Source organism: Vanellus vanellus (genome assembly GCF_965231255.1).
Source record: "Vanellus vanellus genome assembly, chromosome: 24".
NCBI classification, from domain to species: Eukaryota; Metazoa; Chordata; class Aves; order Charadriiformes; family Charadriidae; genus Vanellus; species Vanellus vanellus.
In genome coordinates, this window is record NC_138929.1 from 1,056,167 (window position 1) to 1,072,218 (window position 16,052).

Below are 16,052 nucleotides of genomic sequence, written 5' to 3' on the forward strand. Positions count from 1 at the left end.
CCTCCAAGAGCCTGCCGAGTCTATCCCCAAAATGTCTCCGTGAGTGCACGCTTCCTGGCTTTCACCGGGTGAGTTACAGGCCCTCACCTGTCCTCTGGCTTTCCAGTGGCCCCCGGAAGGCTGTTAAGGAGGTTACATAGAATTTACTTGGAGGAGACGTCTGTGCTGCAGCTCACTGCTCTGCACCATTGTAGCAGCTCTGGGAACCACTTCATCCCGTCCTTCTGTCCAAAAATATAACTCACGTTTAGCATTTTTACTGCCAGTTACCTAATTATCTAGCATCTATACATCCAACTTTGCAGAAGAAGTTCCACCGAAACAAGTCCTTGTGAGAGCAAAGCAGAATGAAACTGGAAGAGTTTAAAATGTGGGAAGGGGAACCCCCACGCACTGAGGCAGTTGGGTACTGAGAAACCCGTCCTGCGGCACACACACGCCGCCGTTAGAATGCAGTGCGCTGGGATACGCTGTGCAAGCCTGCTGCTGATTGAAAGGCTGATGTTGGGACTTGATAATCACGCACAGGAATAAGTAAAACTTTCCGAGCAATTAGGACAAATAATATAACATCACTATTACTACTTTTACTACTCAGCATTGATCGTACTGTCTTCTTCCTGACCTGAAGTCTGTACCTGTCTTAACAAGGTGTTCTTAGAATGTTCCTTGCACATAAGTCTGCATCTATAGTGCAAATAAGCTCCATAATAAAGCTTATTTGCTCCACGTTACAGTATGTGACAAAATACATACAAACCGCGAATAAACTTTTAAAAAATGCCTACTTAATCATGGCATTAGTGGTCATTACAGACAAAAAGAAGAATGAATTTGGAGGGTTTCCGACCATACCCTGGAAGAAAGTGCCACTTTAAGTATTCTTTCCTTTTTCCATTTTGTCTATACAAAATCTGCAGGCAGGTTATCACTGGCATTCGCTCACTGAGAGAGCAGGCTTGTAAGGATAATGTATGTGGAGGAACAGAGCTAGAAATCCAAACCTGTTGCAAAGCAGGAGTAAGAAATACAAATACTGTAGTGTCGGGTGTCAAAGCTTAGGGCATGCCTGAAGTGGGACTCCAGTGATACTGCGAGTAGTGAGAAGAACCTCGCACTTTTTATTTGCGTGCATTTTGTTAGGCATTAATCAGCATAATAAGCTTTAATTTTATGAGCACAAAATGTTGCAATTCGGATACTTATCTGGTGTTCCAATTAGCGCTCTGAGAAGAAAATTGTGGTACGTGTTGGGACAAGACCTCCCGAACCACCTGAGGCAAAAATAAATGTGCACATACAGTACCTGTTCGGTACTCCCACAGCAATTCATTTGTCCATTTGAAGGCATAGGTGTAATTTCAAAATTGCCTGTGCATATATTCTGCTGATCTCTCTTTTGTTTAGCATTAATTGTCAGCCCCATTAATTGTCAAATGCTACGCGGGCTATATTCATGGGCTGCAGAGTCAGTACAGCAAAGCACGCCATTTCACCGCACTGTTGGGGGGAAGGAAGAAACCAAAACTCTTTGTAGAGCCCACCCGTCTCAACGTGAGCGTCCTAGTGGGTCTTCTTCACTTTTATGAGGGGGTAAGACAGGTTGCTTAGGCAGTCATTCGCTTAAAGCGTTGGGGATTTTTGTGATAACAATTCTCTATGGACAGTGAAGCAGGGGCCAGACACTGAAGGCAGGAGGCATAAACAGGATTTAGCTACACGTAGACTGGCTGAAGTCCAAAGCTCCAACTCCCAAATCCTGGCTCAGGGGGTAATTAACCACCTTGAATTATTACATTCACTAAATCTTACGTTTTGACTAGCGAGTTCTCTAGGCTGCTTCTGCGCTTGCCCAGACCAGGCTGAGGCTCAGGGGAGCAAGAATCAGCTCCTTTCCGTGTCCCGCTGGCACGCGGAGCCCACGCAGGTCGCCCCTCGGCATGCCAGTGCTCCGCAGAGCCCAGCGCAGCAGCGTGCCTCCTGCAGGCCAGCGGGACCGTCCTCCCTGTAAAACACTCCCAGCAGAGTGGATGTCCTTCTTTCGTATGGCACATCAGTTGTAGTAATAGTGTACGTAGTACAACATGTAGTACAAATGTAGTACAACATGTGGATTAGTGCCTCTGCAGGCTGGGGCTCAAATCTTGATGTTCCATCGCATGGGATACTGCAGTAATCAAAGCCATTAAGGCAACAGAACAGCTGGAGATGCACATGGCCTGGAGGGGAGCTGGGGCTGCTTATCCCAAAGGGACGGAGGCACCTAAACTCTAGAGAGGCTGGAGACCTTGTTGGCAGATGATCTTCTCGTGCCCTCCAGCTGTTACAGGCAATATGAAAAACGCAGTTCCATTTTGGTACCAGCAAAAAAAAATACTCCAATCAAATTGACTTCACCCTGTAGGAGACTGGGGGAATTGCAGGGGGACAGCGCTCTGATTCTGGCTCAGAAAGCGACAGAAATGGTAACTGGCAACTGACAGGCAGTAATTAGCAGCCTGTAAACTGCCTGTCAGCTGTAGGGCACAGAAGCCTTGACCCATGGCTGTCACATCCAAATGACAAAAATGGTGTGTACATCTTCAGGATCGGAGCAACAGGCATTCTTCCCATCAACAGACTTGCAGGGAAGATCCAAGGTATCTATCGCGCACAAAAGTGGTTGCTTGCAGAGTGCCGGAGGTTTTAAACTTCGCAGGCAACTTCACTGCTGCCTGACTAGTCCTTGTTCCTTTGCTGGGTCTAATCTAAATTTCTTTGGAAAATATTGTGATTTCACAAGAATATTATGAGATGAATTAGGAATGAAGAGTAAGCACAGACTCTGAGGTGAAAACAGAGCCTCTCTTCTTACAAAAATTTCTATTAAGAGTGATGGGAAGAGATTAGTAAATAGATCAAGAGAATAAACCGTAGCACTTGCCTGAGGCAAGGCATCGAGTGACACTGAATTAAGGGGAAATGTTTTAATTTTTCGATGCACAGACACAGAAGTGAGAATACTTTTTCTCCAGCTCTGTTTCGAATGCAGCAGCTCCAGCCTGTTGTCGAAGTCTCCCAAGGTTTGCTAAAATATACAGCAGCGTGGGCCGCCCACAGAGTTTGTCTTCATTCTGATGCTAGGCAGTCACTTCTTTGATATCTATCATGGAGGCCTGATTAAAAGGAAAACAGTAACAGAGAAAGGGTGAAAGAATGTCGGCTGTACTTGACACGTGGCATGTGCTGAGCTTAACAAGAAGCAGTACACCGTGTCAAAACCCTGGGATACTCTGCAGGCTGAGTAATGCAGGGCGCTGGGGCAATAAATGTCCCTATTCTGGTCTGATTTGGAAACAGCAAAGTTATATAGCACACTGGATGCTGTATCAACACAAAACCATTAATGATTAAACTGTATATAATATAGAGGAAAAAAGATGAGAAAAGGTCCTAAAATTGCCAGTTCTCATAGCTCACCTGTATTTTTCAGGTACCCGGGTATTATAGCCCAGAGAGACATACGACATTTTTGAGAACATAGAGATGGTGAAAGAAACAAAATATCACACAGGAAAATTTTCAGCTGTTAAGAATACAACAGATCCAAAGAGCAGCAGGATTTCTATAAAACGCACTATGGTTGAACTAGTAACAAAAATGAAATAATAGCAACACTAAAGACCAAAAAGGAACCTCCTATGACTTAAAAGCTACCAAAGATCTAAAGGTAAAATCTTTTATTTGTGTTCCTCCCTTATATATAAGTGGTGGTAATAACATAGAACTAAAATGAAACGTTGAGGCTATATAACATTCTCCAGCCTCAATAGCTTGACTCTTCTTTCATTGCATTTATTTTTTAAAGTCTTTTCCAAGCATACAATAAGATATGCCCTTATCAGAAGAACCTTCCAGTACAGACAAGTCCCTGCTGTGATTAAGTACCTATAGAAAAAAAAACAACCTATAAATAAAATAGGAAACAATGTAGGTCCTCAGAAAGTAGATAAACAGACTAAGAGACTCTTTTGGCAAATGCTTTTACTCTTGCTTTAATAATTCCAGAGACTCTTTGCTCGTTACCACTAACAAACCCACAGATTGTTGTAGCTTGTCTATGAAAAGCATCTATAAGGAATATCACCAGAGTCACTGATGGAAATTTGAATGTGATAATCAGTGTCACTTACTGTAGCCGAATTTGTGAAAGAGCCCCCATTGACCAGAATGACATTACCCAGACACAAAGGAAAACAAGACTAAAAAGAAAAAACATTTTGCATATAGTAAACTACATCTTTCAACACCGACCACAGAAGGTGCAAAGCCCAGAATGTGTGTTTATGCTGCTGAGGTGACATTACCATCCTCCAGCTGTGAATCAAGGAGAAATTACCCCATCATCAAGCTGCTTGAAATCTTTCATCATCTTTGAGCCATTGAGTATATCAAATAACAAGATAAAATCAGAGAGTTTTTGAAAGTGATTGCATAAGCAGCAATAAAGCAACGCTGGCAAAAGCACAGTGCAAAGGACAGGGCAATGGATTCAGTCAGAAAATGTTAAATAATCCTTAATTAGGCATGAAAAAGACCAGAAGAGGCAGAAATACAGTGTGTGAAAGAATCACGCACATGGAGACTGATAGCAGAGTGTAAAAAAGAGCAGCGACATTCGCCCAGCTTCCAGAAATGGTGAGCTTTGCAAAGCAAGGGCTGCACTGCGTTGCCATCTACCAGAGGTCTTCTTGCAGATGCTGAGGAAAGGGCAGCAGGCAACCCATGGCAGTGCCTCAGATATGCCCCACTTTGTTCCCGGCACCAGAGGTTTAGGGGGAGATTGCTAAATTTCATAGATACCTTACACTCATGAGAGGACCGGCAACCAAACAGAGAGAAAGGAAAGCAATGACGACATTTCAGCAACACAGAACACAACTGTCACTGGAAAAATGTACCCTTTCTTCCAAGGACACTGTGGCAGTCCGGGGTCCGTCTCCAGCAAGACCACAAGGGCTGATGGTTTTGCTGTCGTCTGCAAGTAAGCGCTAGGGACGGGCTGTTTGCATGGATCGAATCTCTGCTGTATCCGAGAATAAGATGTGCACTTCCCATACAAGCTTGCGGTGTGAGAACAGAGCAAAGCTGATGCTGAGGAAATGAGATTCTGCATGTGAACCCAGGGCGAAGGTGAAACGCTATAACACAAGCGTATTTTTGTAGATGACCGTCAGCCGGAGCCAAAGAGTCAGTCAGCACTCTTTGCCCAAACTCGGACTCTTCTTAGAGATTTTTCAGACATGCAATTCCGTCTTCAGATACTCTGCTTTAGCAGCAAGTCTGACACCTGAGGATGGAAGCCATTTACAAGCCCACCTTGGGCAAACTTCTGGGGATAGTGCAAGAGCGAAGTATGCTGTAATTTCTTTTGTGGCCTCAGCGGTCTGATTTCAACGGATTTGTGCAAAAAGCCTTGCAGCTCTTCTCTCAGGATACTATTTTAGCTTGTCAAGGATCTCTGTGTTAAGAGCAGTCTATATAATTACCACCTGTAATATACGACACAGTAACAATAAAGAGAATGAGCAGTTTAATATTATACCATAAAAGGTCTTCCCACACAGTAATTTATAGGTCATTGGCTGCATTAACACAGCTCCTAATTGTGCTACAATTGACTTTATAATACAATTACGTATCCTTAATCTTTCTGCCATTTTAAATCAACCCCTCTTTGGTGAGGAAAATCCATTATGTTTTTTTCTCTTTGATTTTTAGGACTTGGCTATCTAGTGGGCTGTATTATCGCTTTCTTCGCAAAGGAAGGATTTTGTTATTTAAATAAGAATCCCACTGCATTGCTTGAAATAGACTTCTCGGATAAATAAATATGTTCTGGAAGAGCTGGCGGGGATACGCATGTTGGACGATCGAAATAGACAAGCTGTACAGTCCTGTTAATAAAACTCTCGCACTATCATGTGTTGTGAGAAAAAGAATATAAGCAGTGTAGAAGATCTTAAATGCACGAAATATGAAAGAGCAAAAGAAAACTATAGTCTTTGACAACAGCAGCTACAAAAATCTTAGCAAAGAAAGTAGATTAATAATTGAACAAATAAATGCAGTCTAACATGAGGGATTTGGGCCTCATCTTCTTTCTTTTACAGAAGAACTGACAACAAAAATTCTCTCTGTACAGTTCCATCAGGTACACATCATCTCAGCATTAGCTTCAACAGGGTCCTGTGTAAAGTGGCTTTGCCATCGCAAAGCAGATTCAGGCTGCAGGAGGCAAAAGACTACCGAGTCCAGAGAAAGCTAAATGAAAAGAATGCCACCCAAAAGAGATGAAATGTTCGGTCTTAAACAAACAGCATAAACCCAGCGATGGGCTAGATTGCCTGAGATATCAGCACAAAAATATTGTTCAGCAAATTATTCTTGGCACAAACAACAAGGTTGGTAAATGCCCTGGGAGAAGGAAACACCCTGGTGGTGACACCCACTGTCAAAAGTATAAATAGAGAGGGCTGGGGATGAAAATTTGCAGTCCTGAATCCTATCAGGCTGTGCACCTAGATTTGGTTTTGTGGTTAGACTCCTTCCTGCTGTCACTATGAGCTGTGGCACTAAATCTTCGAGTAGTACTATTAGAATTAGCAGTGGAGGTGGTGGCAGTGGTGGTGGAGGATGTAGCGGTGGAGGTGGTGGAGGGGGTAGCAGCAGTGGAGTACGTAAGTCTGGTGGATACTCCTCAGTGTCCACTAGAAAATACACCTCTTCTGGAGGAAGCGGAGGCTTTTCTGGGAGAAGCTTTGGTGGAGGAGTTTCCAGGAACAGCTATGGAGGGGGCTTTAGCAGTGGCAGTTGTGGAAGGATTAGCCGCAGCAGCTATGGTGGGAGAATGAGCGGTGGTGGTTATGGAGGAGGAATGAGCTGTGGAAGCATGGGAGGAGGATTTGGATCAGGTGGGGGTGGTTTTGGGGGAATGGGAGGTGGTTATGGATCTGGCCTCGGTGGAGGTTGTTTTGGAGGTAGTGGATACAGCGGAGGTGGATTTAGTGGCTTTGGGGGTAGTGGTGGCTTTGGTGGTGGCAGCTTTGGTAGTGGTGGCGGCTTTGGCGGCGGTGGCTATGGTGGAGGTAGTTTTGGTGGCATGGGGTTTGGTGAAGATGCCGGCTTGCTCTCCACAAATGAAAAGCTGACCATGCAGAACCTTAATGATCGCCTGGCTACATACTTGGATAAAGTGCGACGCTTGGAGGATGAAAATACTCAACTTGAACAACTGATCAGGGAGTGGTATAAAAATCAAGGTCCCACTTCTACCAGGGACTACAGCCAATATTACAGAACAATTGAAGAACTGCAAAACCAGGTATGATGTAATTTGACTAACTTTGAACTGATTCTCATTAGAACAGCACTCACCTCCTGCAGCACAAGATCCCTGTTTGGGACGATATATTCCCTCCTTGGTTCTAGCCAAGAAGCGGGCTGCGGCGGTGACAAAGCCTGACCACCAGTTTTTCTCTGCTGCGGGTGATATGTGTACTCTGGCACACTTGGTTTTGGCGCAGGTAGCGTCATTTAGCGCAATGGCAGATCATTACTAGTGCGCCCATTGCAGGGCCCGGCCAGTGCTCCCTTCAGCACTGTGCTCTTGCTTGTTAGCTCCTCACTCCCTTGACCGGGAGACATAATCCTTGCTTGCCTGTGGTGTGCTCCTAGTGGCTGCACTAATTGCACTCTTTGTGAAGGATGAGCCAACATGTGTATTTTGTCTAATCTAGCCCTCAGCCATTTCATAGTCCCGTATCTCCTCCATGAATATGGTTGTTGCCAAATGCAATGGTAATTATGTTTTCCCACTGTTTTTGGAATATGAGGAGTTTATTTAGTTATTCTCTCCAACAAGGTATTACATTTTTAATGGATATTTGTAAACCACAATTGAGAGCAAAGGCACTTTCTTCTAACTGGCAGCAATAAACTCTTCTCTCTATACATAGCTCCTGCAGCACTAGTCAGGCTTGACATTACCAGAAAGATATGCTGAAATGAGATTCTGCACAGTATTTCTTCCCCCTGTCTGTGTGTCAGACCAAAAAGACAACTACCCAAATAACATCTGCCCTCTCCCTTTCAGATTGTTGGTGCAAATGTGGACCTTAACAAGATCCTTCTTGACATTGACAACACCAGAATGACTGTGGATGACTTCAGACTGAAGTGAGTCTTTCCCTCCCCGTCTCATTCCACCTTGCCTCCCCTTTCCCCCCAGGAGTTCATATTGCCAGTTAACCGTTGTAGATGCTGGAGCCTCTTGGCTCCAATGACAGAATATAGAATTGTTGGGAAGAGCATTCTGAGAATGGTTTTGTGTTGGTCTTTCATTATTGCTTTTCTCCAGTCAAGTTATTGAAGAAGTTATTTAAAGGACTACATTCTAAGTTTCTCCATCCTTGCATGTAGATTTATAATCCTCATCATATAGATCTCACAGAGAGTAATTCTACTGAAATCAAACAAACCTACTGGACGTGGAAAGAGAATTAGGTCTTTCTTTTAAAAATTGAGCAATGAGATTAAAGATAAAAAATGTACTGATGGGAACTGTTCATAATCAAGATAATAAACAAAGAGATCTGGCAGCACTTTTACTATTTTTTTTGTCTGTTGTTTAGATATGAAACGGAATATACTCTCCACCAGAGTGTGGCAAGTGACATTAATGGATTACGTCCACTTTTGGATCAACTGACTCTAGCCAGATCTGACTTGGAGACACAGTTTGAATCCCTTAAAGAGGAACTGATCTATCTTAAGAAGAACCATGAAGAGGTAAGCGTCTCCACACTTTAAAATAATAACTAATGAAAACTCAACACTCAGAGAATCTCTTGTGGATTTCTGCCGCTAGCAGTAACCAGATTTTGGCCGCTGACATTGATCAAGCGAAGTGCCACAGTCTGGCTTTGATTTCCAGGAGCAAGCAGCACCCACAGCTGCCCGCGGCTGATGCAGTCAGACAACGGGGGCAACATGTGGCAAGACAAGATCAGAGAAATGAATGTCTTTTGGTACAAAGTGCAAGGTTGTTGCTGAACTACAGGAAGGAAAAATGGATAGAATATAGGGAGGAGTCAAAAGAAAATATTTATACTATCTGTAATGATATTTCCCATTGAGAAAAAAAAATACATAAAAGGATTTTCACATTCCTTATGACCCTGAGGAGGAGCTGTCAGGGTCAATGCATATGTGGTGCCTGGCTATTGTTCACTGTAAAGTTTGCCTTAGGAAGGGCAGAACCATTCCCTTTCATGACAAGGGCAGATGAAATCCCCTTTGCAGGAGTGATACGGCTGTGTGAGGACTTCTGTCCCTTTCTTTTCCTTTATTTGAAACTCTGACATGTCTCCTTACCTTCACCTTTTGAGAACCTGGTGGGTTTTGCTGTTTTTTTTTCAGGAAATGAAAGGACTGCAAACACAATCTGGCGGTGATGTCAATGTGGAGGTCAATGCTACTCCTGGCATTAATCTGATGGAAAAATTAAATGAAATGCGTAGTGAATACGAACGGCTTATTGAGAACAACCGGAGAGAGGTGGAAAGCTGGTATGAAACCAAGGTAAAGCACAGGGGGTTTTCAGTTACTAAAGCTTTCACAAAGAACTGGCCCTATTTACATCCAGCAGAGGAAAGGCAACTTAGCATGTATTATTTAAGGGACATTAACTTTAAATGGCTTTAAGCAGTTTATTGTAACAGGCCAGTTCTGAAGTATTAAGGTTACGTGGTAAAGCATGTGGAATCTCTGTATTCCAGCAGCAAGGTGAATTACACCGAGTGGCATGTGGGAAACACACACAGTCAGGCTACCTTACATCTTTCTTTATTCTTATTAGTTGCTTTCTCAATGCTTTTATGATAACCCCAGAATGTTTTCTTATTATCAAAAATACCTCAATTTCGTATGTGAATTTTTCAGATGGAAGAAGTTAATCAACAAGTCCACTCAAGTGGCCAGGAGATACAATCGAGCAACCAACAGATTTCTGAGCTGAGACGTGAATATCAGAGCCTGGAAATTGAGCTGCAGTCACAAATCAGCATGGTAAGGACAGGTATTTGCTTCTGCTTCACCTGTGACACAGGCTGTATGTGCCACTAGAATGAAAGAATAGTCACAGCCAGTAAGTACTCCATCAGCAGAGAATGGGAGACTGGATTACTTATCTTCAGATACGCTTTTCTCTGGTTTGTGAAGATAACCAATTTGTCCACAAAAATGAGTTAAGCTTGCCACATTCCCACAAACACTGTATTGTGTTTTCCATTTGCAGGTAGACTCTTTGCAATCCAACTTGGAAGACACAGAACGTCGCTATAACATGCAGCTGCAGCAGATCCAGGGCATGATCGGCCCCTTGGAGGAGGAGCTGGCCAGCATCCGCTGCGAGATGGAGAGTCAGAACGAAGAGTACAAGATGCTCCTGGGCATCAAGACCCGCCTGGAGCAGGAGATTGCGCAGTACCGGGCACTGCTTGAGGAAGGGCAGCAAGACCTTGTGTATGTAAACTACTAAGAGAACCCAGCATCGTGTGAAACCCGGGGCTGCTAGATTAGTCACAGAGACAGGAATTTAACAGTCTGGATTTGCAAAACAGATTTAGTACTGAAATAAGGGTAATTCAGCTATCTTGACCAATCGTCTCCCAGGTTTGAGGTACCACGCAGTTCTTGGCAAATCTGTTCAGAATACAAATCATGTGAGGAAAAATTAATGCAGAAATTCTGAACTACTGATTTGGGGCTGGACAGGGAACCCATGTACAGAGCCCTACCTTTCCCCTGGCTCCAGAAAAGGCCAGGAACTGCACAGACAGAGGTCACCTTGGAAAAGACTGCAAGCAGAAAAATGACCATAGTTTCCCAAACCTCCATAAAAGTCTCAGTGTGCCGTTCTCTGACAGTTTAAGCTACTTCAGTTTCCCTTATGCAATGAGCCTGCTTCTGCCTGTGAGTGGCACCTGAAAGCACACCTCAAGCTTCATTCTCTGCCTTTGCCATTGGGAGCGCAGTGCCACCGCACACTGACAAAGCAGCAATGCGAAATTGTGCAAGCAACATCTAAGCAGAATGTGGGAAAAGCAAAACCTCAAGCTGAAACTGAAAGAGAGGATGGTTTTTTGGCACCGCATTAGTTGCCTTGCTGATCTGTGCCAGGTTCTAAAAAGGAGAAGTACAGACAAGAGAAGTGTGGGCTTCTGTGCAGTAGCTGTAGACAGATTTCCTCTGAGATCAAAAATGCATTTGATTAACTTTTTTCCTCCTTCTTTCTCTCTCTTTGCAGAATCCCAGCCGGAGGAATGGGAGGAGGAATGGGAGGAAGCATGGGAGGAGGTAGAATAGGAGGCGGTGGCTATTCTTCTGGAGGAGGAGGAAGAGGAGGAGGTGGTAGCATGAGTGGTGGATATGGAGGTGGCAGCATTTCCTCCGGCGGAATGGGAGGAGGAATGGGAGGAGGAAGTGGTGGAGGAGGAATGGGAGGAGGAAGTGGAGGAATAGGAGGGGGAAGCAGCGGTGGATGCAGCAGTATTGTTGGAGGAGGAGGAGGAGGAGGAAGGGTCTCAGGAGGCGTCAGCAGTTCCCACTCCTACTCTTCATCTTCCCAGTCTCAGTCCTGCAGGACTGGTGGTGAAAGCCAAGGTGAGAATTGTTGTATGGTCACACTGTTCTCTCAGTCCCATCCTTACTAATTTATACACTATGTCAACATACTCTTCCAGCGGTAAACAGTACCAAGGATAAACTAAAATTTATGGAAAGTGTTATATTTACTTCTATTAATTTTTTTTCCTATTTGTTTGCAAAGTATCAACTCTGCTTCAGAAATACGCATTCAATTTCTATTCGCGACATCAGCTAATCATGCAGTTAAAACCCAGCTGTTTTTCTCCATCTCTCTCATTCTTTGCAGAACCTCATAAATCCCACTGCTTTTACACCGTGCTGAAGTTTTCCTTTATGCTTTCAGAGTACTTATGGTCACCTAACACATAATCAAGCTTCTTTTCTGTCTGGTAAATACTGGTGCCTCAGAGATTCCATGCCAGTACTGAAGAAATTAATGCTTTATTTATTTCTAACCAGACTATGGAAGAAAATCTTTTGACTAAGAATATACATTGAGGATCCTACAGTGCAAGACCTTTCAAACAGAAGTTGGCCCAAATCCTCTACATTCCCCATGCTCCCGAGGAAAGACAGACGGTCTTAACGGTTCCTCAACGTTGCTGATGCCAGCTATCCCAAACGGCCCACCAGAGCTCCTCTGATGGGCCACCTGCCCACCTGCCATGCATGCTATGCACTTCTTCTGCCCGGAATGCTTTGTGGCTTCAATCATTGGCACTTGAGCTACTTGCTTTACAGATTCAACCTGTTTGTTACTTAGGTTGTTCTGTATCAGGAAAATGCCGCGAATAAAACTTCATTTCTGTCTGATGCAACCAGAATCTCGTGTGTAGCTTTTCTGCCATTCTATAGGTGTAAACACTTAAAAAAGAAAATACAAAGCCATGCCAATCCATGCCTCCAGGTAGAAAAGTTGATGATACATCACAGTGGTTGATAATGAAATTTAGAGTTAAAGCGCAATTTCTGAGCATTCAGGGCAGATCATAATTTTCTTGGAGCCTCCTGGGCTGTGCCTTTGTTTTTCCATATCATGCCAGACACTCTTGGGAAGCTCAGCTCTAGGACTCAACAGCAGTTGAGTATCAGCCCAGAACAGCGCGCAGAATCTGAGCACTATATGAAAGTGAATAAAGTTGGCATCAAATGAGCGTCCCCCAGGCCTCACACAAAGAAACACGAACGATTACAGAACCATGACTGTAAAATGAATGTTTCAGTTTGTGATTCACAAAACCTTAACTGACACACATTGATTTAAAGGGAAACGGACAAACTTGTGATCTGGTTTTGAACAGACAAGAAGGTAAAAGCAAATACAATTTACAGGATGCTTATAAAGTTCTCCTCCATCAAATGTTAATACTAACAGCAATATTTGCCTTCTACCGGTGACAAATGAAGCACACGTGAAAGTACCTGGCATGTTTACTTTTGGACATAGGAGGATCTGTACTGTGAGGAAAATTAACTCTTTCAGCCACATCCAACTGCTACTTAAAAACATTCCAGACTACAGTTTGCAGCCAATTTGATTGCTCGGCTGCTGCAACAGCTCAGGGCAACTCAACAAACAAACAATCAGAAAGTGCTCCCTTGTCATTCACTGTCTTTTGGGAGTTGCATTTGCTTCTGTCCAGCTTTCGCATATGCTTTTTTATAGTCATTATTTCAAAGAAATTATAGTATAGCTTTCTCCATTGATTGGGACAACGTTTTTCATTAAGACAAAGAGTAGCTTGTTTCATTGCAGCCCACCCCATGGGTAAAACCCGATTCCAGAGTTGAAAAAACACCAACTTTGCCTTCTGGAGACTAACAAGTTCAGAGATCAAAGGAAATTAAATGTATTGTCATAGGCCCTTCAAAGCAGTCTCTTGTGCATATTTGAGGAATCTCAGGAATTTCTGCATGATATTTTGGAGAGAGGGCTGGCAAAGTAGGCAGATCGCAAACCACAGCTGTATTAATTTTAATGAGACATTAGCATCTGAATTCCTTGGACTCATCTGGAATTCTCAGTCCATTGTACAAGTGCCACCTAGACACCACAGAACAGAGGTCAGCTCTGGGCTGTGCGGCTGCACAGACAGCCAGCAGCGGAGAGCCAGGAAAGGAACATAAAGACCAGGGCCTGCCCAGCACGGCAGTGCCCCGTAGCCTCCGTGGCAGGTTCCGCTCCCAGCACTGTTTGCAGAAGGCTCAGTCCCCACCCCGGTCGAGCCGGCACCTCTGCTGTGAAGCGAATTTTACAAAAAGGCAGAGCACAGGCAGAGCGCGGGCCGAGCTGCGCGGGGCAGCAGAGGGCTGAGGTGGCCCAAGTGAGGGACATCCTTCCCATGGACTGAACCTGTGGGCTGAGGGCTGGTGCCGGGCTGCGTGCTCAGGCGGTGGCCTCTAGTGGTGAATAACGAGCCCGAGCAGATGCGGTTTGTGAGGAAGAGTGAACACCACCAACTGAAGGCAAAACGGGTTGACGCACAAGGGTGTGGATCGAGAGAACAGATGCAAAATTAATTTCCAGAAATACAGGTCACAACACCATGCAAACCTTCTCAACACTCAGAAACCGTTCAGGGAAATAGAAATACTTGACCTCCACCAAACAGCAGTTGGTATCTGTTGCATTGTACTCGCAAGAACCAGGTTTTGCAGACTTGTTAAACAGACTTTGTGCTACACAAATACTTCCCATGACACACAACAGGAAGGATGAGACTCTAGTAACGCTGATTTCTGTTTCTTTGTTTTAGATACTTGGACTACACACATCATCTAGAAAGAGATGTGATGTCCGTAGTAAATGGCATGGGGATTATTTCAAAGTAATCAACAGAGCCCTCTAGAGGGTACTATCTTCTTACCTCTTGCACCTCGTATGGTACAACTGGCTCCACAGATGTCATTCTACACTTTAAATTAAACTTTAAAGAGTATTTATTTTCCTGTCTCGTAATAACCTTGCTGCCCAACAGGCACTAAGTGCTACACACCGTACGATGAAGTTCACAAGGGGTTAAAATAGGCAGAATGGAGACGGCACCTAGTAAGAGGCCCAGTTTGAGGGAACTAAGGATTTTCAGAAGGTCACTGGTGTGGCTAAGGAAACGAAAAGAGAGAATGAGGGGAATAAGGAATCTCACTGTGTCTTGAACAAAGACTGGGGAAAGCCCTGTGGATCTAGACAGTAAATGGTTGGGGTCTTCCACAGAGAACTATGAAATCTGGGGATATGTCCCCCTGAGGGTTGTGGCCACAGAGATAATTCTCCATTCGATATACAGAAGATCAAAATGAAGAACATCATTAATTCCACTGTATCGGTCTAGGGCACATAGATACCCTGGGCTGTATTTTGAGTGCTGCAACTTTGGTGGCCCTGTGTTAAAAATAACACAATAGAGCTGGAAAAGATTCAGGGAATGGTGGAAAATATATAGAAAAAACTTGTGCGTGTGCACTTGACAGTATCCTAGAGGGTTTCAGCCTCAGAAGGAGGCACATCATGAGCAAGGATACGACAGCACTCTCTCTAGACACAGCAGTATGCAAAATCACGACTGACATGAAGGTGTTTCTAATTAAAGTTAGTTGACAAGAAGTTGATAAGTCATAATTTTGTAGATTTTTTTCATGATTCAGTTTCACTTTACGTTCAAAAATTTGCTTCTCTCTTAATGAGTATTTCCCATATATTGAAGTCCCTTTCCTTCTGGAGTCAGAGCTAACACCTCTAGGTCCTTTGGAAGTCACTGGCAGTACCTACAAGGACATGCCTTCAGGCAGCTGAATTCAAGCGCTGGGATTTGGCACTTCAAGTTTCGTTCTCATCACATATTAAGCCACTACAGACTAAGCGCTTCTACAGATAGCAGATAACATTCTAGTGAGAACAGTTCGCACCCCTTCCTCCCAATTCAACAATATTTTGTTGACAAGCCTTTCTATATCATTCTTATGATAAAAGAAGAAAATTACATATATGGATATACAAAATGCTATTGTAAAATCATAAACCTGTTGAAAAAAACAAGCCCAGAGGACGCTACAAGAATATGGCTTCATGCAGGGTGAAGCTGTAGTATTTTCAGAGAGTTGTCCATCAGTTCTCAGAGGCACAGTGGCAGCAGATATCTTGTTTGTAAGCAGTTTCTTCGGTGCCTGTGCTGCTGTGGGAGACAGGCAGGTAGGAAGCTGCTTCCCCGGGTGTTAGAGAAGCTGCGTGGCAGCAGCTGCCCACCAAGAGCACAGCCCAGGTAAGAGCTGCTCCTGCTCAGGACTTCAGCCCCAGCTCCTTTTACATCCACACAGGTGCACTGTCTTCAGCTTCAAACACTCCTACTCCCTCCTCTGATGCATAC

General features: G+C 44.0%; 1 protein-coding gene across 1 annotated transcript; it reads left to right on the plus strand.

Annotated features, from left to right (window-relative positions):
- Positions 1–6,601: 6,601 nt before the first annotated feature.
- On the plus strand, positions 6,602–12,402 carry LOC309681043 (uncharacterized protein; the record flags this gene model as incomplete). Its single annotated transcript, XM_082494843.1, has 8 exons — positions 6,602–7,363; positions 8,135–8,217; positions 8,673–8,829; positions 9,460–9,621; positions 9,982–10,107; positions 10,337–10,563; positions 11,348–11,703; positions 12,148–12,402. The coding sequence occupies 8 exons, from the start codon at positions 6,602–6,604 to the stop codon at positions 12,171–12,173; spliced, it is 1,899 nt and encodes a 632-aa protein (XP_082350969.1). The 3' UTR covers positions 12,174–12,402.
- Positions 12,403–16,052: the final 3,650 nt, after the last annotated feature.